At 39.0% G+C, this 21653-nt stretch overlaps 1 protein-coding gene across 5 annotated transcripts; it reads left to right on the top strand.

The window, feature by feature from the left end:
• The first annotated feature begins 5205 nt into the window (after positions 1-5205).
• On the top strand, positions 5206-21493 carry SLC30A6 (solute carrier family 30 member 6). Of its 5 annotated transcripts, none has more exons than XM_075706927.1 (14): positions 5206-5256; positions 7808-7894; positions 8526-8610; positions 9567-9609; positions 12118-12183; positions 12607-12687; positions 13954-13989; positions 14825-14919; positions 15616-15664; positions 17642-17761; positions 18049-18151; positions 18465-18512; positions 19089-19157; positions 20658-21493. In XM_075706927.1, exons 1-14 carry the CDS (start codon positions 5254-5256, stop codon positions 21153-21155), a joined length of 1383 nt encoding a protein of 460 aa, XP_075563042.1. In that variant the 5' UTR covers positions 5206-5253; the 3' UTR covers positions 21156-21493. The 5 variants fall into 5 exon arrangements, with proteins under 5 accessions (XP_075563042.1, XP_075563044.1, XP_075563046.1 ...); XM_075706931.1 differs by lacking the exon at positions 5206-5256 and adding an exon at positions 5994-6027; XM_075706929.1 differs by lacking the exon at positions 12607-12687.
• The last annotated feature ends 160 nt before the right edge of the window (positions 21494-21653 follow it).

Genomic DNA, 21653 nt, shown 5'->3' with positions numbered 1-21653 from the left:
AATGACAATTTGTCATGTGTTACGACGTTCCCTTTACTGATGTTGACTTTTCTGTAGAGTACACCAAACCTGTACAGGTTCTCTGTGGCTAAGACAAAAACAATACTGAATATTAAAGATAAGCCTTATGTATGCACATGTATGTCTCCCTGTCCTGTTAGTTTCTTAGACTTTACAGAGTTCAGTGTGTTAGAAATAGGCATTTTGCCCCGAGACATCTTACTGACTCTACTTCAGAAACTCGGTTGCTAATAGAGTTCTGTTGAATATGGTGCTGCAACTTACTTTATGTAGATAATAAATGTGATAATAACGCTTTGAACTGAGAAGGAATTTGTTGTCACTGCACTAATTAGAGGCCACTGCTGACTTCACTGTTATGTTCTCTCATATGTTTTTAAAATGACAGTTTTTATACATATAACTTACTCAGACAATTAACCTTACATTCTGGTGTAGAATAAATAGTACTTTTTCTATTCTAAACGAGGCTTTTAGCACTGCTGCTGAGTCCATCTTGCGAAATTTAAGTGCTTTGCACTGGGAATACTGAAGTCAGATACGCTGGCAAATTTAACTGAGATGTCTGTTCTGCAGCCACTGTGGAAAGCAGCATTCTGCTTAGGGCTTCCTTCACCACCACCTATGGTCAGACTGTGCCCTAGATCCTTACAGTGCTTTCCTACCCAAGACATGGATAATGCACAGTTGTGCCTAAGACATGCTTATCTAGCTACTCCAGTGCTTTAGTGATGCTTCTGCACGTGGCAGCTTTGGGAGGTGGCAAGTGCTGTTGTAGATGGTCAATCTTCATTCATTGTCTGTGGCAGTCTCAAGCTTTTGTGATGTTTTTAGTGTTCGGGACTTCTACCAGATATCAAAAATGGAATGAAAAGTAGCAAGCAGGTAGTGAATGCAACTAATTTTCTCAGTCATTGTGCTAATTAGAGGCAGTTGCTGATTTCTTTGTTAGGTTCTCTTGAGCTGCTATTTAGTGTTGAAGGACGTTGTTTTACTCACCTATGTGACTTTTCATGCTTAGAATGATCTGCTGGTCATCCTAAGAGATGACTGATGGATCAGTTATTTTCTTTTAGAATTTTTTTTTAAACATTCTTTTCAATATTTTTTCTTTTAAATATTGTAACTATAAATCCACAGGATGAGGAATTTAAACTGTCGCTTCCTGCAAATACAAAATCATCTTCTGAAGTATGGGGAAACGTGTACTGTGTTTTTCCTGCTTCTCATGTAAATCGTTAACTGTCTTAGAGTGGAAACTGTTTACTCTGTCAGTAACTACCTCCTGAGTTTGGCAATAATTGGCAAGGTATATACTCCTCCAGTGGATTAAATATATTGGCTAAACACTGTGGGTTATTCAGAGTTTGATCTTTTGATTTCTAAATTCTTGACATGACGTCTGGAAACTGTGGTGATCAGCCTTGTTTTCCCGTAAGATTTTCCTTGCCTTCATAAGAAGTGCTTCTTAAAATCCTGTTTCAGAGAAGTGGCTTTGAGTAAAAAGGTCAATGTTCTTTGTAGTTGGTTAATATAGGTGTATTCTTCTAAGATGCTAGGGGTGTAGCCTCTCATCTGCAGTTTTTTTTACCATTGGAAGTGGGGAAGAGAGTACTTTGTCTAATACTTGCACACCTATCAGAGAGACTGGAAATACAGAAACTGGTTTTGCCACGATTCAAATTTTTATTCATGTGAAGGACTAGTCAGTATTTTTCAGAAATCTGGACTAAAGTGACAAAAACCAAAGGTGGAAACAAAACACTATACCCCACCCCCATTAAATATATTGGATGACTCCAGCCTGGGATGGGGTTAATTATTGTATTTTGTTTTGAAGCGCTTTTGTTTCATTGTTCTCTTAATGTTTTCTGAAACGTTACACCACTTTATTAATAAGCAATGTACAAAAGCATGATGAGCAGTCACATAGCTTTAGCTTCACAATAAAATGTTGCATTTGTCCTGTTCTTACTGTTTTCTTGTCTGTTTATCAGATAAAATGTCCAAAACTAAGAGCCTTTTCATTAAACCTGAAGCCTATTAAATTGCTGCTGACTTAAAAAAAAAAAAAACAGGTGTTGTATACCAAATGATGGAACAATAAATATGTAAATACCTCATTTAGTTTCTAAAGGACATAACTCAAGTTCTTAAACTAAACAGAAGTGCTACTTCCTGAATAAATGTGCTGAATGAAAGTGTGTGCTTATCCTCGTCTTGCTAAACCACAGTGAAAACCAGGAGGTTTCACATAACTAATTCTGGTAGTCAGTGTGAGGTCCTGAAAATAGCTACTTGGAGCCAATTTCTTTGGTATCAAAATGGCACCTTTTCTTTTGCTAGGGGGAGAGTGCTGCTATTATTTTTGAGGTAACAATCGAAATTCCTCACTTATCCCCCTCTCCTTACTGTTTGTAATTCCTTCTAGCCATTGTCTTGAGGCTGCGTCTGGACTGCTAACAACTACTGGGGCTTTCTGTTCTTACAGTTACATCCTGAAGATAAGATTAAAAAAGAACAGAAGAAAAAAGTTGGATTAGAGTAATTTTAATATTACATATGTTGGCATCATTAGGGGTCTCTCAAAAAACAGCCATGACCACTGCCTTCAACATGTCATTGTATCTATCACTGTTAAAGCAAGCAAACCAAATCAAAATCCATACAGCAATCAGACAAAAAAAAAAAAAAAAACACAACAGTGTTTTGGAGTGAAGCATAAGAGCTATTACTGCTTCTGTCAAGCATTAATTCCTTGGGATAGAAAAATAACATTGTTGTCTATGCGGGATAATTATCCAGTATCTCTCTTTGGCTGACATGCTACTTGGAGGTAGATTCTGAACCACTGAAATTGTTTCTGTTAGCAATTTTGTGTCCAAGTTGCAGATATTCAAATAGACTTTTTGTCTTGTAGAGGAGATGCTCAGATAAATTTAGTGAAGAAGCAAGAGCCTGAAAACAATATCCCAGCAGTTGCTATGTTGAAAGAGATTATGAACTTGGCAGCATAGCCTGGTCTGAAGTATGTTAGACTAATTAAAAGATAAATCTTTTCCCATTCCAGCCAAGATGGTGTGAGACAAGGCTCCATGCCTAGTGTCAGATGAAATCTGTTTATTTCTGTATTTTAATGTTTTAAGTTTTCCAGAAAAAGTGAGAAAGATCAAAGTTTTCTGTGGTTCCCCCCGCCCAAGCCCTGTTTCTGCAAATTTCTAAATACTTTGTAAACTTGTGAAATCCAGCCTGTTTCCTACAAGGGTGCATATGGTTCTGGACAGACAAGAGTTATGCAACCTTCTCTAAGTCATTTTTTTATTGTGTGTAATGATAATACAGAAAATATTATGTAGTGGTAAAGGCAGAAAGATGTAATTTAATTAAAATCCATCTTCCAACACATGTGAGTGATTTATTGGTGCTGTGGTATAGCTAAAAAAAAAAAAAAAAATGGGAATTTCAGAAGCCTACAACCAACCTAATGAGCAAAGTGTGGTGTTTTTACCAAATGCTTTTGAAGATTCCACTTTTTTTTTTTAATTTGTGGAGTGTATCATACAGATAAAATGTTACCCCTGTGGTTCACATGACTTCTGATTTCCTGGTTAAATTTGAGTGGAGGCAGCAGCTGCAGCATGTGGAGAGTTTACATACCACAACATTGCAGTTGGAATTCTCTTACCTGTCATGCAAGTTTTACAGACTGCAAAAGGATTTTTTTTTTTTAATTGTTCCCAAAACTACTTCATTCATTCCCAAAACTTCTTCATTACAGCCAACGGCTTAGAATGAGCAGGTCTGAGCCATTAAATACGTGTCTCATCAAATACGATTACTTGTCCAGTCACTCCCAACCAGAGTCAGGTTAAGTCTCTGGGTGTGTTTCACAGAACAGAATAGATAAAAATAAAATTTAACTGTTTTAATTATGGTCACTGGACAACTGAGTAGACCATTAAAAGCCTGAAGAGAGGACAGTGTTACAGAAGGTTGTTTCAAGTATCTTCCTAGGCACCATAATGTCTTAATGAAATATCTAGCTTCCATTTTTATTCCTACCTCTTTTCACTTATTTCCCAAAGGCAGTAATAAAGAAGCTGTCTTGTAACTAAATCTTTCTGTACATTAAAACCCATGCAGATGTTTTGTAACACAATTTTCCTTAACGGAGCTATCCTAACTTCCAAGAAAACTTCAGTTCTGTACCTTGTTCCTTCTGACAGAAACTACTGGGCACAGTTTAGTGGTCTGCTAGTCAGGTCACACAAGGAGATTATTGTCACCTTGCAGCCCTTGTGTTCCCACGTTCCAGAGCCTCAGTAACAGCGGTCACAGTGCCTTAAACGTGGCTCTGTGTTTTAATTCCCACAAAGTCCATTCTCTGCTTCACACCACGCCAGACTTTGGGATGGGGTTAGACTGACTGTAGCTCACTCTGCTCAATCGTAATGCTTCTAACGTTTTAACACATTCAGAGAGACGGGAGCGGTTCTCAGAACTTCAGCACACAAGGTAGTGACTACATTTTCAACAACAGAGTTCCTGTGGTTCTGAGAGCTACTCTCCTTTCCAAGTTTTGCATATTGCTGGAAAAAAACCCCACTCTGAAAGATGGGTACTTACTGCCGTTAATGCAGAACAGAGCAGCAGAGAGGCCTGGCTGTAGCGATGCTATCACGATTTTAGGTGCATTTTTGTACGCAGGAAGTAGCGAAACAAAACCGTCCTCGCGGCGTGCAGTATCGCGACCACCACGACGGGAGTCCTTTCTTTGAATTCTCACCGATAACGGGCAGATAAAATGCAGAAACGCAGCGGGATTTCATACAAAACCCGCGTGCCGCGAGGGAAGGCCGTCGGGCTGAGGGAGCTGGGGCGGGCAGGGCCTCTGCCGCCACCCCGCTGCCCGCCTCCCAGCACGCTGGCTGAGCACGAAGCGACCGGGGGGCTCGGCGCGCCGCCTCCGGGTGAGCACGGGAGAGTTTCTCGGGAGAGTTTCTCTGCCGAGCCACGGCGGCGGGGCGGGCCGGGCCCGGTGCCGGGGGCAGCAGCAGCCGCCGCCCGCCGGGGCCCCGAGGAGAAGCGCCCCGCCGGGGGCCCGGGTGGCCGCCGCTTCCGTTGCGCGTCACGTCCGCTCCCGCGCGTGACCGTTCGTTGCCGTAGCGACGGAAGCCTCCTCCGCCTCTTCCGGCTTCGCATGGCGCCGTCTCTTCCGGTGCGGGGAATAATATGGTGAGTGGCCCCCGCTGGGGGGGAGGGGGCGGGAGCGAAGTCGCGCGTAGGGACGGGGCGAGGAGGCCGGTGGGGCCGCCGCTGCCGGGCGGGGGGGCCCTGCTGCTGCCGCTGCTGCGGCGGGGTTGGTCAGGGCAGAGCGCCCCGGGCCCGGTGCCGGCCCGGCCTGGAGCGCGCCGCGCCGCCGTCCCCCGCCCCGCCCCGCTCCGCTCCGCTCCGCTCCGCTCCGCTCCTGGCGCCAGCCCCGCCGGGCCGGCGGTGACGTGGCTGCGCGCGGGGGTCCGCCCCGCCCGGCCAGGCCTCGGCCGCGGGCGGTGCGGCCCCTTCGCGTTAGCCAGGGGGGCCCCTGCGGCGGGGCGCGCGGCGCGGCCGTTAACGGCTGCGGGGCGCGGGAGGAGCGCGCGCTGCGGCTTTCCGTGTAGGAGTTCCTCTTCAGCCCCCCCCCCGCCCTGCCCCCGTACGCGGTTTCCCCGGTCACGCGTGGCTGTCCAGGGCGCGGGGGGGCGCGTAGGCCCCGGCCGCCGGGCCGCGGGCAGGGCCGGGGGGGTGCTGGGCGCCGCGGAGGCTGCTCCGCGGGCGGCGCGTCCCGAGCGAGCGGTAGATGCGCGCTCGGCATCGTAGCAGTGCTACGGTGTGAGTCTCGCTCTCAGCCTCAGAGTTTTCATGCGACGCCAAATCAGGTGGGGAACCGAAATTCCCCTCAGGAGGCACAGGTTATGTTGCCCCTGCTCCCGCGTGTCTGTCAGTGGAAGCGCAGGACCGTTCCTCCTGGTACGTATGGCTCGCTTCTGGCAGAAGAGAAGTCATTCTTCTGGGAATGACGGCTGTGTATGCTCGTTCAGCTGGGTGTCTGAACTTTCCCTTCGCATGCTGAGCGCAAATGAATTGGCATCAGTATCAGTAACAGATACTGTCACCTGTTGGCACTGTTGGAGCAGACGCTCACGCTCACCGACACGCTTCTGTACAGCTGTTGTAGCACCATGTGGGGACCTTCAGTGGCTGAGCTATGGGGTAGCTGCCCTCCTGCTCAGCACAGAGGTGTTTCTCTCCGTTGTGTTGCCAGAAGTTTAGAAGCTAGGGAACCTTTGTTGCCGAAGTGCATCATCTGGTGAACTAGAACTTGCTTCCAGGGGTGAGCTATGGCTAGCATGGGTTTGCGTGAGGTTCTCCTCTGTGGTACAGAATACATAATGCATGGCATCCTTCAGTAAGAAGGGAGGTGTGGCCCAGTGCAGTTTGGCAATGGATATAGTGCCAACAGCATGGGAAAGCAATGGGTGCTAAGGCGATAGAGGGGCCTTTGTAAGCAGGCAGTCTGCTGCATGTTAGAAAAGCTTTCCAAAGTGTTCTGTCATCCTGTATGTCTCTATCAAGAAAAAAAACATCATGTAATGGTTTGCCAGTAAAGAAAACAGTAAGTGCCAGCCTTTTGTCCCAGGTGAGCTAAACTTGGGATCTGTAGTACTGCTTTTTTTAATTCATGGCACCAAGGCGTATGTGTATTTCTACAGATAATATGAAATACAGCTGTGTTGACAAACGTGACTGTAAGTTAACTGAGTCTGGTTTGGTGACCAGCCTGTTAGTATGTCTTTTTGTCTTCTGCTGGCAGTTACAGATGTGATAGCTTACAATCAAACCTTGTTTCATTCAGCTCGAAATTAACGCATGTGACAGACCATCCTTTACAAGTCCATGGATTTCTATTGCAAATCAGAAGGGCTTTTTGCGTGGAAAGCTTCTTTGTGGGGAGAGTAGAATGGAGGGCAACTAACTAGAAGCTTGGGACCTCTGAGGAAGGGGAGCAAGTGGTATGGTTGATGACTTTTTCTGGTAGCCTGCTTCCTGTCACCTTTTCAGGAGAGCCACGTAGCACCCCCTCGCTCCCATCTCCTACATGCACATACATCCTCTCCACCCCAGGGAAGTGCTTATCTGCATGTAGCTAGAACTCAGGGGAGAAAGCACCTACAGTGACCCCATCTACTGTGTGCGTTTAGGTTAAGCCATGACTGAGATTGTTTGTATGTCTTGTCATGCTACTGGCCTTGTGTCCACCATGTTACAGATGATACCAGCGTTGTTTTTATTTCTCCGATAGGTTCTCATTTTTATATCTATAAAACCCCAATATTTTCCTGTTTAATAAAGCAGTTGGCTTTGGGTGGGAGGTATGCTTTGATAAAAATATTTGTTTTCAGAACATCTGTAGTAGTTTTGTTTAAACAAAAGTAAAAAACCACTCTTTAAATGGTATTTTGGTATATTTTCCAGTAAACTTGAATTCTGGATTATATCTAAATGAAGCTTGATTCTAAGTCATTCATCATTTTCTAATATAATAACCATTTAAAGTGGTTATCAAAAAATATTGCTGAATTTAATGTTTGTAGGCTATCTCTCTCTAATTAACAAAAAACTCATTCTGGTTCTTGGATATAATTGTGAAAATAGTTCATGAATGAGGATTTCCTTTTTGCTAATTTAAACTATGGTCTAAGTAAAATTTTTAATTAATTAAACTTTTAATTTCTTTTTTTTTTTTAAGGGGACAATACACCTGTTCCGCAAATCACAGAGATCATTGGTTGGAAAGTTAACACATGAATTTAGGCTGGTTGCAGCAGATAGGAGGGTAAGTATTTCTTTTAAAAAATGAATAATAATAAAAAATATGTTAGCTGTGATAAGTTAAAATACATTATTAACTTGAGCATATTTTGAGAGTATTTCTTTGAAATTTTCCAGCTGTGCTTAAAAAAAAAAAAAAAAATCCATCTGTGAAGCTGGATTCCTTCATGTGCATTGTCGCTGTCAATTAGTGTTCTCCAGAATTGTGCTTACCTTTAATGCGTTCAGTAGAACTGTAAACTGAATATGCACAGATGTCTTTGGGACCTAAGTTCCAGCACAAAGAAGGGAATCAACTAATCTAAAGTTGTGTAAGTCTGTCTTTAAAAAAGTCAGATGGTGTGTGCTGTAATAAAATGCAAATATTATACAGGGCTGATTTTTTTAGACCAAAAAGGTATTTTAGGCATGGTGCACAAGTGCTGTTTATAAACGAGTTTTGAGACAGTCTTTAAAGTTAAAAATAGAGTATGGGCTTGTTGTTCTGAAATTAATTGTAAATTTTTGGGAGGGAGGAGAAGCCAGTTCTGCTTGCATGATGAAGTACTGCAATAGTGTCCTTTAAAAACAGATAGGTATATTTTTGTCTTGTAAATTTTGGAAGATGTAAAATGCGTACTTATTCTCATCAACAGTCTTGGAAGATCTTGCTGTTTGGTGCTATAAATTTAATATGTATTGGCTTCCTGCTAATGTGGTGCAGCTCTACAAACAGCATAGGTAGGTGGCTCTCTTGTACTGAAACTACAACCAACTACCATGTGTTTCTTAGCTTGTGAAGTTCCAACATACTAAAAAAAGCAACGCTTAGCATGCAGTGGAGTTAGGTGGCTGCAGAACCAGGTTTGGAAAGTGCTTCCTTTTGATTTGCCACAGTCAGTTTAGAAGTGTTTCTTGCAGGCAAGTGTGGATGGGTGAAAGTCCTTCAAAGTTTGCAAGGCTTTCCAGACCTGCTGGTCATTTTCTTCCTGCAGTACCCTCTTTAACTTTAAGATTGCAAAAAAGTAGACTTTTAAGCTAGTCCTCAAACCTGTTCCTTATATAAACAGTACCAGTGACGTAGAGAGACCCTTACTTGCAGTTGAATGTTTATGGTGTGGCAAAAGGCTTCTCTGATTCCAGGAATGCCCCTTTTCAATATTTTGTCTATCGTCTGCTTTTGTATAGGGGCTCCAAGATGCTTCCCATCATCTGTACTGAAAGTAGAATACCTTACATTTTTAATTTGTGACACAGGTTTTCTTGCAGTTTCAAGACGGGTTGGAGGAGCAAAACAAGTAAAAAATTCTGTTGAACCTACTTTTCACTGTAATAATGCACAAAAGAGATCTCTTGCTTTGGTGGATGATGTGTTACTAGAAGATCTCCTGACTTTTCTGTATTTAAATTCTTAGTCACAACTTAGTCACAAGCTTAATACCTTTGTATCTGGGCGTTATTATGTGCTTTATTAGAATTAGGATCGCCACAATCAACCTGTTTATGAAGGTAAATATATTGGTGTGTTTAGGACATTCATATTATATACACATAAAAAAGACAGAGACACTCTATCAGCAGAGACAATTTATGTAGATAGAAGATGAAAAAGAGCTGCACAAGAGGGACTTAGAAGAATACAAGGGATTTCTGCATTGAAAAATTATATTAAGTTTTAATGTTTGCTTTTTTTACAGCTTTAACTGCTTACACGTATTTGACAATCTTTGACCTTTTCAGGTGAGTTTTCTCCCCATTTAGTCTTATTGTTCATTTGTGCATCTTTGTATATTTCTGTACAAATAAAACTTATTCACAGATACAAACACATCTTAGTCATCAGTCTAGAAACACTAACTGGTTTAAATACAGCTTAAATGAGTATAAGATTGTACATCACAACAAACAGATGATGAGAAACACCATAGCTGTATTGAGAATGAATAGAAACAAATCGGTTCAGTTGTGGATTTCTCTGTGCAGATGCATAACAACATAAACCAGAACTGTTTTATGCATCAAACTATTACCTGGTGGTTCACTTGGAACATTTCCCTAAATGCCACGGTCATTGGTTCTGAAGTATCCCTCAGTCTTAGCATCAGGAAACAAGGAGTATGTAATCCTATTTCAAAATATTTCAAGGGCTAGATGCCATGCACTCTTCCAATAAGGTCATTAGATATTTTTTAGTATTTTTCCTGTTTCCTAACAAAATGATATTAAAACTACTTCAGGTATGAAAGTTCTAAACACTTTTGATAATATTGATAATACAGACATGAAATATATTCAGTTCTTATCTGAGGTGCAGACTGGTAGCATTGGTTGGGAAATAAGCTGCATAAAATGCATGTATTTTTTTAATTATTAACCTACATTATCTTCCTTGCTAGCTCACTAGCTTATAAAAATCATGGATCAGCTATTTGCAGTCTGTTTTGCCCACTACATACTATAGCTTATCTGACTGATAGTAAAACATTTATAAATAACAGCAGTAAACATGCAGAAACGAAAATGAATGGTTGTTATAGGCACAAAAATACTTAACTTGATCTGTGACTGCATTAGAATTGTGATATAACTTTAATGAAACTCATATTTCTCTTAGAATTTTGTATCTGCTGAGTTTTGTCATCTTGACTCGAAATACCTTTTTCACCTTGGGGAAGGTTTTGATGTTGTATTTTGTATTTGTATAGAGTATTTTTTTTTTTTTTTTTAGTTTTAGGAGAAGATGGAATACCTCTGGCACTGACATATTAGGTTAATTAGGGCATGGACTAGAAGATTATTCTAACTCGCAGCGCTCTCTTTCAAGAGTTTTGATTTGCTGTAAGGGAGAATTCTGTAATTCTGCTGCAAAAATCAATTTCTGGTTCTTTCATTTTTGTCATCTTCCTGGTCATTTATAATAGTCTTACTGAGTATATGAATTTACTGTTTTGTATATGAGCAGTATTATTTCTTCTGCTTTTGCTTTTACTCCACACAGCTGTGGATCAGGTTGTGAGGATGTGATTGTTTAGCAGCTTTGGGGATGACTTCTTGATCCAGGCTGATTTAACATTGTCATTAATTAAGAAAGGGCTGCATAAAGGCACAGATGGCACTGAATCCGGGTAGGTTCCAATAAAAAAAAATTGACCAAAGGAGTAAATAGAGGAAAAACAGGCGAAGGAAATGAGACTCATCCTAGAAAAATTCAGGCTAGTACCATGGGGATAACATAATTGGAATTTCAGATGTTCAATATGAGAGGAAAAACTTGGAAAGAAAATAGCAAGAGATATCTGTGGCTGTCAGTGAATGGCCAGTTGGATTAGAGCTTGTGCAGATGAATGCAGCTAAAAAAAGTAAATCTGTTTTGGCCACATATGTAGACAAATTACACTGTGTAAAAGAAAGGCAATACTTGGCATAGCCTGAGACTTATTCTAGAGTGCTAAATCTAATTCATGGTATATCTCTAAAAGAAGAGTTTATTGGAGAGCTTTCTTCACTTTTTCACTGGGCTACAAAGGAAGTGACACAAATGTGACAGTCCTGTCGTCTTGCTTATCATGTTCCTTCTCGTTTAAATGGCCTTTCTCAGGTTACAGTATTTCTAGACAAGTTCATAAAGCACACGTACGACGAGCATTTACTGGGTGTCTAGTTCGGTATTTTCATAGGCTTTTGCTTTGTACTTTTCATTACTATTTTCTCAAACCACCTTTGCTTGTTAGATTCTGGGGTACCTGGTCTCATGTGCTCCAGGTGCCTTTCAGAAAAATTCATGGAGTGCATCCAGATTAAACACTGGTTGTGCTGTTTTGTGTCAGGGCCTCAGTGGAAAAATGCATTGTATTTGGAGTTACGGTAAACTTGATTTAGGCTGAGCGATGTTCTATATTGAAGAAGGTTGGTGGTAGCCTTTGTAAGCACAGCATGCTGTAAGTACAGCATTAGGCTGTCTCCCAGTGTAAGGAATTAGACTGACTACCATTCCGCTAAAATTATTTGCTGCCCTTTTTATGGGAACAGCTGAGATGTCATCGTGCAGTCTCAGTTTTATTCCCAAGCACAACCTTTTCTGGATTCACTGGAACCCTGATTGTGACAGTGATGGAGGTGTTGAGTTCATGGTAAGACATGGTTATATTCGTTTGTTCAGTTCTGATGGCTGAAATGTATATTTATAGATTATCCAGTTTGTAAAGGCTGCAGTTTTTTATCATAGTCTAATTCTCTCCCTTTTTTCAGTTTGGTAACATGCCTAATAAGCTACTGGGTAATGATGAAGAAACCCAGCCCAGTCTATTCATATGGGTAAGTACTAATAACAAGATCTAGTGTTTGATATTACACCATTTGATATGTTCCTGACTATCATTGCCTGTATCCCCCAACAGCCATGACTAATAATCTGTGTGTAAAAGAGCCTAAAAATAAGGGGACCCAAGACTGATGCTGTAAAGAACAGTTACAGAATAGGGGAGGAGAGGAAAGGGGAGGGACAGGAAAATGAATTAAGAAATGCTTACTTTTAAGCTGTTTGTGATAAGTGGAGTGTTGACTTAAAAGAAATTGAAAACAATGCCTATTCCAAAGAAAATCCAGTTTCTTCCCATCTATCTGCTCTTGAAAGAATTGGAAATAGTAGGTCTATCCTGCTGGTCCCTGCACAGACCAGAATGCATTTGAGGCATTGTTCAATGTTCAGTGTTTCTAAACTTAATTCTCAAATTTCAGGTTTGAAAGGTTTGAAGTTCTAGCCGTATTTGCATCTACAGTTCTGGCACAGCTTGGTGCTCTTTTTATACTGAAAGAAAGGTAGGGATTTGCACCATTTTCTTTAAATTTTTGTTACATATGAAGATATTCCAGACTGAGCAAAAGCATATGCATTCTACAAATGCTATCTGTAGAGACATGTCATAGCAAAAAATTCTTTTTTTTTTTTTTTAAAATATTGCTAAACCTTACTGCTCACTTAAATTTATTACACTACCTGTAGGCTTTAGATGAAATTATAGGAATTGATAAATGTAATTAAACAGCTTTCAAGGAAAAGACTCAATGTTCTTAAGAACCATATTTTCCAAAAAGTTAGGTATTTCATTTAACACATCTCCCTATGCATCCTGACTTTCTAAGTTCATTAATAAATAAAACCTTTTTTATATATATTTTTTTTTACTTTAGTTACTTCATGAAATAAAGCAACCTCATAATATATTAAGGATCTCAATGTTTAAACTATCAACTTCATCAGTCCCTGAAAGTCTGCTCAAGTATTAATTTGACATACCATCTACACTTGGAGGCATTTGTATTTCAGGAGATTAGCCTAAAAAAATTATTTCAGTCTTCAAAAATGAAGAGGCTTTTGTTAACATCTGGAGTTTAAAACTGGGGCAGTGTACCTCCCATTTTTCTATTCAAGGGTTCTATTTTCTCTACAAAGGGCTATGTTAACGACTTAGCAATTTTAACTATAGGTTGATCTGTTGTACTGACGATACACTGGAATGAATTCTAATAATGACGCACTGTCAAATCCTCCAAGTTTTCGAACATCAATTTTAGGAAATTCCCAAAACTTATCATAGGTTTTTCTGTTACAGCTGAAGCTCATTTCTTATTTTACTGGTGGGTAAAAAAAGATTTGTATCTCCACCACAGTATCCAACATCTACTTTATTTGGCCTTGCTTAGTGAGAGGCTGTAAGTCAGGGATTTCAGAACTTACTCTGTTGTGGTTACCAACACCGGTGGTGGCAGTAGCAGTATTTTTTGGCATGTTCATTTACAAGCGTCTTTTTGTTGTGTAGGTAGCATTCATAGTAGCAAGCACCTATGTGGCCCGGTGTAGAAATAGTTGGAAAATCTAAATCACGTCCTGCTTCTTTTCACTGTTAAATGCTTCCATCACTTATAAAAACTGCTGTGCTTATTTAAGCAAATCATTTTTGCAGTACTGTTTTTGTCAGTTTTTGTTTATGAATGGCAGCTAATTCTTCAGAACTGAAAAAATATGCTTCAGGTATCAAGGTTTTATTGTATGAATATAACTCAAATTTTCAATTATTTTTGTAGTGCAGAGCGGTTTCTGGAACAACCTGAGATACACACGTAAGAAATTATTTTGACATGTAAAATGATAGTTTTTTCAGTGTCCCTTTGTGTTTCTAATTTTTAATCTATCATGTATTAATTATGCAAGTACATTCAACACCAAATTGGTTTTGGTACCTTGGCACTTGTTTCAAACTATGTGAAAGCTATATTGCAAACAGTTTTTTCAAGGTACAATTGAAATGTGATGCACATGCTCTTTTAAATAATGATTTAACTATATATTCCTGGTTTTGCTAGTTTAGTTACTCTCATTTCTTCTGGAGGCCTCTTAGGAGGCCTGGTATGAGGAGGGAAAGATGCTGTGATCATTAGGGAACTGGAGGTGTTGCAAAGATGATGAAGACTATAAAGAATATGGGGAAAGGAAAAGACTGGGACATGGGATATATGGTGAAGTTGTAGTTCTCCTAGGAAAGGGTAGGGGCATAAGGCATAATTTCATAGGAAACTAAGCTTTTTTTAGCTCTACTGCTGAGGGGACAATTTATTTATATCTTCAAAGGACAGACAAATATGTGTGTGCATATATGCAATTAGTTAAGAACTGTTACTCAACATTATGAACATTATGTACAGCCTAATGTGATAACACTAACGTACGAAGTTCAGTGATCTCATGTAACCCTTAAAATGATAATACACTGCCAGTTATTAAGCATTACACTAGTTTATCTTACTCTTGTTTTCAGTCTCAGTGAAAGATACCAAGCAAAGTATTTTGATATTGTTACAAGTAATTACAGCTTGATTTCATGTTTTGTGATGGAAATTAAGGTACTTTTTTTTTTTGTTTGTTTCCCCCCCCCCCCCCCCCCCCCCCCCCCCCTAGTGGGCGACTGCTGGTTGGTACTTTCGTGGCTCTCTTTTTCAACTTATTTACAATGCTTTCCATTAGGAATAAGCCTTTTGCTTATGTCTCTGAAGGTATGTGATAGATTAATCTATAACAGAATTGGGAAAAGATTTTAATGTTCCTGTTTTTTATCAAGGCGTAACTTGTCTGGTAACTTTCTTAACTAGTGGGTATATATTACTATTACCTCCATTAATGTAACTTCATGCAGTTTACAATTGCTGTCTGAATTTCATCTCTAGTTTGCTTATAGGGCTCTCTGAGTAGTATGTAGTCATTAATATGATAAACTGAGTATCATTTTAATGCTGAAGCACCCTTTAGTTTCAATCTTTTGGATTCAAGCAGTGAAGGTCATCTGACAGATAGCAGAACTTTGAAGACATTTTACGGATATATTAATGGATTAATTCTTAATAGCTCTTTTACCTGGGACTTTTTCACTGTGAAGTAGGCTTGCAATCATTCCTGCTAGCTGTAAAACGTTTATAGTTATATATTATACTTTATATAAAAGATAATCATGATGGTTATAATCTGCAATTATATTTGCATTTAATCAGTTCAGATTATTATGAGAGATGGGTGTTTTACTTACTGCCTGGAAAAGTCAGACTTTGTGTTTTTTTTAAAGTGACAGTGAATCTGTTGAGATACATTTATTCATTCACAGTGTATTGGGTTCTTCCCTTAAAATGAAACTTTAAGTGTACTTTAAAATGGATACCTTTACTCAGAGTAATTTTAGTACCTTCTTTCTTTTGCAGCTGCCAGCACAAGTTGGCTTCAGGAGCATGTTGCCGATCTTAGTAGAAGGTAAAGCTGTATAACGTTTTTCAAAATTGTTAGCTTTTGGAAGGCAGTGTTGTTTTTTTGTGTATAATAACAATTTGGATGGGTATTGAGGCATAAACTGTTGTGTGTTAGAGCTTTTAAAATAACTTTACCTACTCTAGGTCTAGTGTATGAATTCTAGAGCATACATTGTCTCTCATATTACCCAGATACATCAAGCTAATGGAAGTACATCTTTCTGCATAACTTTCCCTTTGAATGTGTTCAGTACATTGTATGTAATTCTTCTTGGATGAAGTGAGGTAAACTAGCTTTGTCCTGTACAGACTTGAACTGCATTTCTCAACAATCATTACCCGAGTGATATATTTTGTAGTAATTTGCATTTATTTACTCTGTGGCGGTGGGCAAATGACTAGGATGGTTGCAGTTTAAATGCAATATATGAAACAGGTTACTCACTGAAACATAGCTGTGGAAACTCCTCACCTGTCCAGCAGGAAATGGGAAAGTCTGTGTCTTCCAGGGGCTGAAGCAGTGTTGCTCATTCATCTTGTCTGTTAACTCTTGCTTTTATTGGATATCTGAATGCAAGATAACATTGTTTGCAAATAATGTTGTCAGATGTCAGAAACGTTTATTTTGAGCCATACACGTTCTTCCAAGTACTTATGCTGTCAGTATCAAAGTAAGAATGTTAAACCATATTGTATAACATGTCAAGTATGCTGCAAAGCCCATCTGTTTCTGTGTGTTGTGGTTTTTGTATACAGTTTAGGAAAGCAGAGAACACTGGCTTGTTAAACAGAAGAATTGGTTTTATATGGGTATAAGGTATTACGTCATCAGACCCAAATGCTGCAAAACAGCTTTGGAAGACTACCAATAGGGTTGCCCAAGTACCTGGAGTTTCGGTGTAAAAAAACCAGTGGATAGCAATCCCAGACACTAGCAGAATTTTTCTTTAACAATGTGGTAACACAGTGTTACAGGGAAGGACACAGATGGATAACTTGAAGGGCTCCCAGATCAAGAGTCTAGAATTACTACTGGGTTTTGAGAGAACCTGTAGACAATTATGCCAACAATTTTTTAAAAAATATTAAATTTGGTCAGTAGGTATACAGCTATTTCAGATGTGTTCTGTGAAGCAGTGCTGATTACAAAATATCTGCACCTGTATATAACTACGTTGATTAAAATTCTTACAGGAGCAGACCAGCACATGATGTCTAAACATAGGTTGGTTCTAAACAGAGCAACAGAACATTTCATGTTGTTTTTTCCTTTAAATTTTCCAGTACGTGACATGCACTTACATTCACTTGAAAGTACAGAAACCCTTTTCTCTCTTCATGCTCCCATTGGTAGGAGATACCTATAAATAAATAACTTTTCCCAGTGTTCCCTCATGGGTTTTTTTGTCTCCTCTTATGCAGCTAGCTGGCCTCCTTCTTTTCAGAATCCATGAGTGAGTTAGCTTTGGCTTTAGAACACTTTTGTACACCAAGGTGGCAGATAGATTGAGGACTAGAGTTATGCAAACCCCCCAAGACTTACGTATATGTAACAGCAATATCTGAACCTGTAAAGTACTTGTGTTGTGTACAGCTGACACAGCTAGCTGTGTTACGAGAAAATAGGAAGTAGCACAAGATACGTATTTGAACATGTTAAAAAAACTGTATAAAAGATTAGTGTAGCATAGCGTTTTGTAGATGGGAAGATAGATTTAAATCTAAGATGCAAGAGGTAAGTATTAGTTTCAGATATGAAAGAGAATGTGACGTGGATCTAAACTTGTTAATTTTTGCTGACATCAGACTATTATGGAACTTTGAGCAGAATTAAAGGGCCTTTTTGGTCCTCAGAGACATCATTTGCTGGGGCTGCCAGGTGTATTTGAAGTCAAATGCTGAAACAGAGGGTGTAACTCTTTTGGGTTTTGAAGTAATGATGAACAGCTAGTTGACAACTGCTTTTTCTGTTTTATTACAGTATTTGTGGAATCATCCCAGGACTGAGTAGCATCTTTCTGCCACGAATGAACCCTTTTGTCTTGATTGATATTGCAGGAGCTCTAGCTCTTTGCATTACATATATGCTCATTGAAATCAAGTATGTACAGTTGATGTTTAAAAAAAGTAACTGTTTTTGTCCAGTCTATGGAAAATTGCATTTTTTACATGAAAGGAATGATCTCATCAAAAGCTGTAATTTGTATGAATGGGATTGCAACTTCATGACTATATTTGTCTTTTTTTCAAAGACGTATAGTTCAGATGAGATTGGTATGTGTAATATTCTGTAAGTGTATATAATTTAAAAGAATGAAAAAGAATCAAAAGAAAATTCTTATGCCTTTCAAAAACGTAAAAGATAAATGCTTTTACCTTTCTCTCTAGCAATTATTTTGCTGTAGACACAGCCTCTGCTATAGCAATTGCTTTGATGACATTTGGTACCATGTATCCCATGAGTGTCTACAGTGGGAAAGTACTACTCCAGGTAAGACAATGTCACAAAACGAGGTTTTTTGTGGTTTCAGTTTTGTTAAATGTCCTTATATTTTAAAAAACATAAAATCTGTTTTAAGCATTTGAATAGGAAGTATTCCAAGGGGAATTTGTGATGTGCTAGAAGAATTTTAAGGGCAGTAGAAATACGCATCATGAAGTCATAAGAGTTTATTGTTTAATGCCACTGGTCTCTTGTGTAGGTAGACCAGACTTAAAGACTCTTTTACTTAAACAGGGCCAGTTAATCTTTATTATTAAACTTTTTTTCTTCTTTTTTTTTCCCCTCCTTTTTTTTTTTAAAGACAACCCCACCTCATGTGATTGGCCAGTTAGATAAACTACTTAGAGAGGTAAGTTTGTGTATAATACATAACACAGTGTGCACAGCTATAATTAAATAAGCATTCAGGAATATGAATAGTTTTTGTGAGTAGTCCAAGAAGATTACTAAAGACTTTTTTTTTTTAAAATATTTTTTAGTTGCATGTAGAAAATGTGGATCTTGGTATCTAAGATGAATAGTGTCATTCAGGTGTCTGGAACAAATCTGTTAAAGTAGTGCAGGCTGTTGTTTTTATTGACTAAATTCGAGCTACTGTTGAAGTGGTTTACAAATGTGAGTGGGGGGAGGAAAAGGAGTACAGGCAGCTGTTGACTTAGCATATCAAGTTGAGAAATATTGCAATTTGGCAGCAAGAGTTATTGAAATATAAATCCTCTTTTTTAATGGATTTGGATGTTTGAGGGTAGCAAAAGTACAGTAGATAAGCATTAGTGGCATCATTAACAGACATTGTCCATTCTGTGTATAGAAGCTTTTATTTCACTACTGAAAATGCTGTATTATTCAACTATGTGTAAAAGTAAATTTCTAAAAGGATTTTAAACTTTATTTCTGATATTTCTGGATGTTTGTGTAAAATTAGGTTTCAACTTTGGATGGTGTCTTGGAAGTTCGAAATGAGCATTTCTGGACATTAGGTTTTGGCACTTTGGTAAGTTATGTCTTTATTGTCTTTAGCCTTTTAAAAAAGGGTTATCAGTTACTACTTTAAATTTTTTATTTAAATAAAGTAAGATATTTCTTCTGAAGTCTTAAATATAAAAAAAAAATTGGAGTCAGTACTCAGTCCTTGTGATTTACTGCAAAACTTTTCTTCTGTCCTTTATATTTTGTTAAAGCATTGTTATTGGTTAATATTATTGATGTATGTTGCAGCTCTGGATTAAAGCATGCGTTTTGCAACTGTAGGATTTCTTTCGTATTTTGGCAGAGAATTTCTTTTGTATTTTGGCAGTGAAGAAAACCCCAAACAATAGTAATGAATTTTTTTCAAATGGTGTATTAGTGTAAATTGTCTCAGAGGGGAAAAAAAGAAAACTGTAAACCTTCAGGTACCAAAGGTCTGCAGTAGAATTGTATTTTTTTCAGCATTTCTGGGGGAGGGGGTAGAAAAAACCAACTACAGATGTGTACCGATTTTCTGTAAGATGAAAGAAATTAAGGGTTTTTTTTGTGATACAGAACGATCACACAGAACTCACTTATTCCTAAGTTGATGCAGGTATGTTGTGACAGATGGAAAATTAAGACTTTTAGAATTTTTCTCTACTTCTGAATTCTTCCAGTATGCTACCCTTCTTAAAAAAAGAAAAAAAGCAGCCGTTCTGACTTGCTGATATGAAAACAGCTTTCAATTTACTATTTTTCCAAATACTGTATCACAGCATTGTTGGATTGATCACAGATATTTACAAAACCTTTGTATGCATATTTACCTATTGGCATCTTCCAGATTGTAGTAGAAACTTCCTGAGACCTGGGTATGTTTTCAGCTGCACCATCTGATGTAAAAATGGCTTATATAGCACAAGCTGTGAACCATGTTCTTTATTAAATATGAACTGAAAAAGCATGTGAGGGGTTCTGTTTTGTGTCCTGTTCTCTTCTGCAGCAGTAGTTCAAGGTAAATGAGATAGCGTTACTGAGAGGAAGGCAGGGGCAGCCTGCAGTTACATGCACGTCCAGGAGAAACTCTTAGTCCGAGTTCCACAAGGGGCATTGCCTCTGTTCTTGTTCATGGTCCCAGTCTGAGTGTGTCTGCCATGCATGTTGACCTCTTGCCTGCTCCAACAGCACAGTGATGACACTTTTTCCTAAATTTGGCATATGGAGTTTGTCTTCTTTTGGGCCACTTTTTTCCCGGCTGCTGCCTTTCCTGCCATCACGTGTTGTGTTTTATAGTTTGGTTTTAAGACTCACTTTTCCTGAATGATGATCTTGATATGTTCATAAGAGATCAACGCATTGGGGAAGATCAAAATGTATCCTAATTAGGGAATTATTTAATAAGCTTCCCAATTTAGTCAGTAGTCTCCACTGCAAAAGGTCTTTGCATAATTCTCTGCAGGATAACTTGCCTCTTCTTGAATGCATATGGAGAACCTTTACTGAAGTAACAGTTAACAGCCAACTTATTTTTATCACTTTCTAGGCTGGATCAGTACATGTCCGAATTCGGAGAGATGCAAATGAACAAATGGTACTTGCTCATGTCACTAACAGATTATACACATTGGTCTCTACCTTGACTGTTCAGATTTTCAAAGATGACTGGATCAGACCTACCTTATCATCTGTGCCTATTGCAAACAATATTCTGAACCTTTCGGATCATCATATTATTCCAATGCCATCTTTGAAAGCTGTTGATAATTTGAACCCTGTTACATCCACTCCAGCTAAGCCCAGCAGCCCACCGCCAGAATTTTCTTTTAATACACCAGGCAAAAATGTAAGTCCAGTCATCCTTTTAAACACTCAGACAAGGCCCTATGGATTGGGCTTTAATCATGGATCCGCACCCTACAGCAGTGTACTCAATCAAGGATTTGGAATACCGGCAATGGGAGCAACTCAAGGATTCAGAACTGGTTTTACAAATGTCCCAAGCAGATATGGAACAAACACTCGTGGGCAACCCCGACCATAATAAACGCCGTTATTTATTGTACTTAAGGGTATTGACTTAATTCTTTTATTACCCAATTTTTATAAACATTTGGAATGTCAGATCATTCTAAATGGCTGGGAACAAGTGCATTGTTCATATTCATGAAATGGTTAAATTGCAATTTTTTTCTTTGCATCAGCAGTAGCCTGTGTAATGCCACAGATATTTTCCAGACTTACGATACTTTACAGGTAGTTTTTATAGAGTGTCTATTTCTATTCAGCTTTTTATTCACTTTTCTTTATTTTCCCAAGAATGTGTTGGGATACAGCACAACTCCATAAGAGAGCAAAATTGTGACCAGGTAGCTTGCTTTTTTTTTTTTTTCCCCCCCTAATAAGAATTGCTTACTGAATGCTGAATAGCTGAGAGAATAGGAAATTGCAGAAATACAAGTCCCAGTTTTTAGAGGTTTTGATTGCTGTATTAAGCCATCTTTTGGCAAAGTCACAATTAGTTTTTGGTTGCAAAAATCCA

The sequence above is a fragment of the Pelecanus crispus genome, chromosome 3 (genome assembly GCF_030463565.1).
Source record: "Pelecanus crispus isolate bPelCri1 chromosome 3, bPelCri1.pri, whole genome shotgun sequence".
Classification (NCBI taxonomy): Eukaryota; Metazoa; Chordata; class Aves; order Pelecaniformes; family Pelecanidae; genus Pelecanus; species Pelecanus crispus.
Note: the sequence above shows the minus strand (reverse complement) of the source record. Positions and strands in the feature narration are given on the sequence as shown.

Coding starts and splice junctions, on each gene's coding strand:
- SLC30A6 (XM_075706927.1), top strand. Junction 7,895..8,525: donor TGGTTGCAGCAGATAGGAGG/GTAAGTATTTCT, acceptor TCTCATCAACAG/TCTTGGAAGATCTTGCTGTT. Junction 9,610..12,117: donor ACAATCTTTGACCTTTTCAG/GTGAGTTTTCTC, acceptor CCCTTTTTTCAG/TTTGGTAACATGCCTAATAA.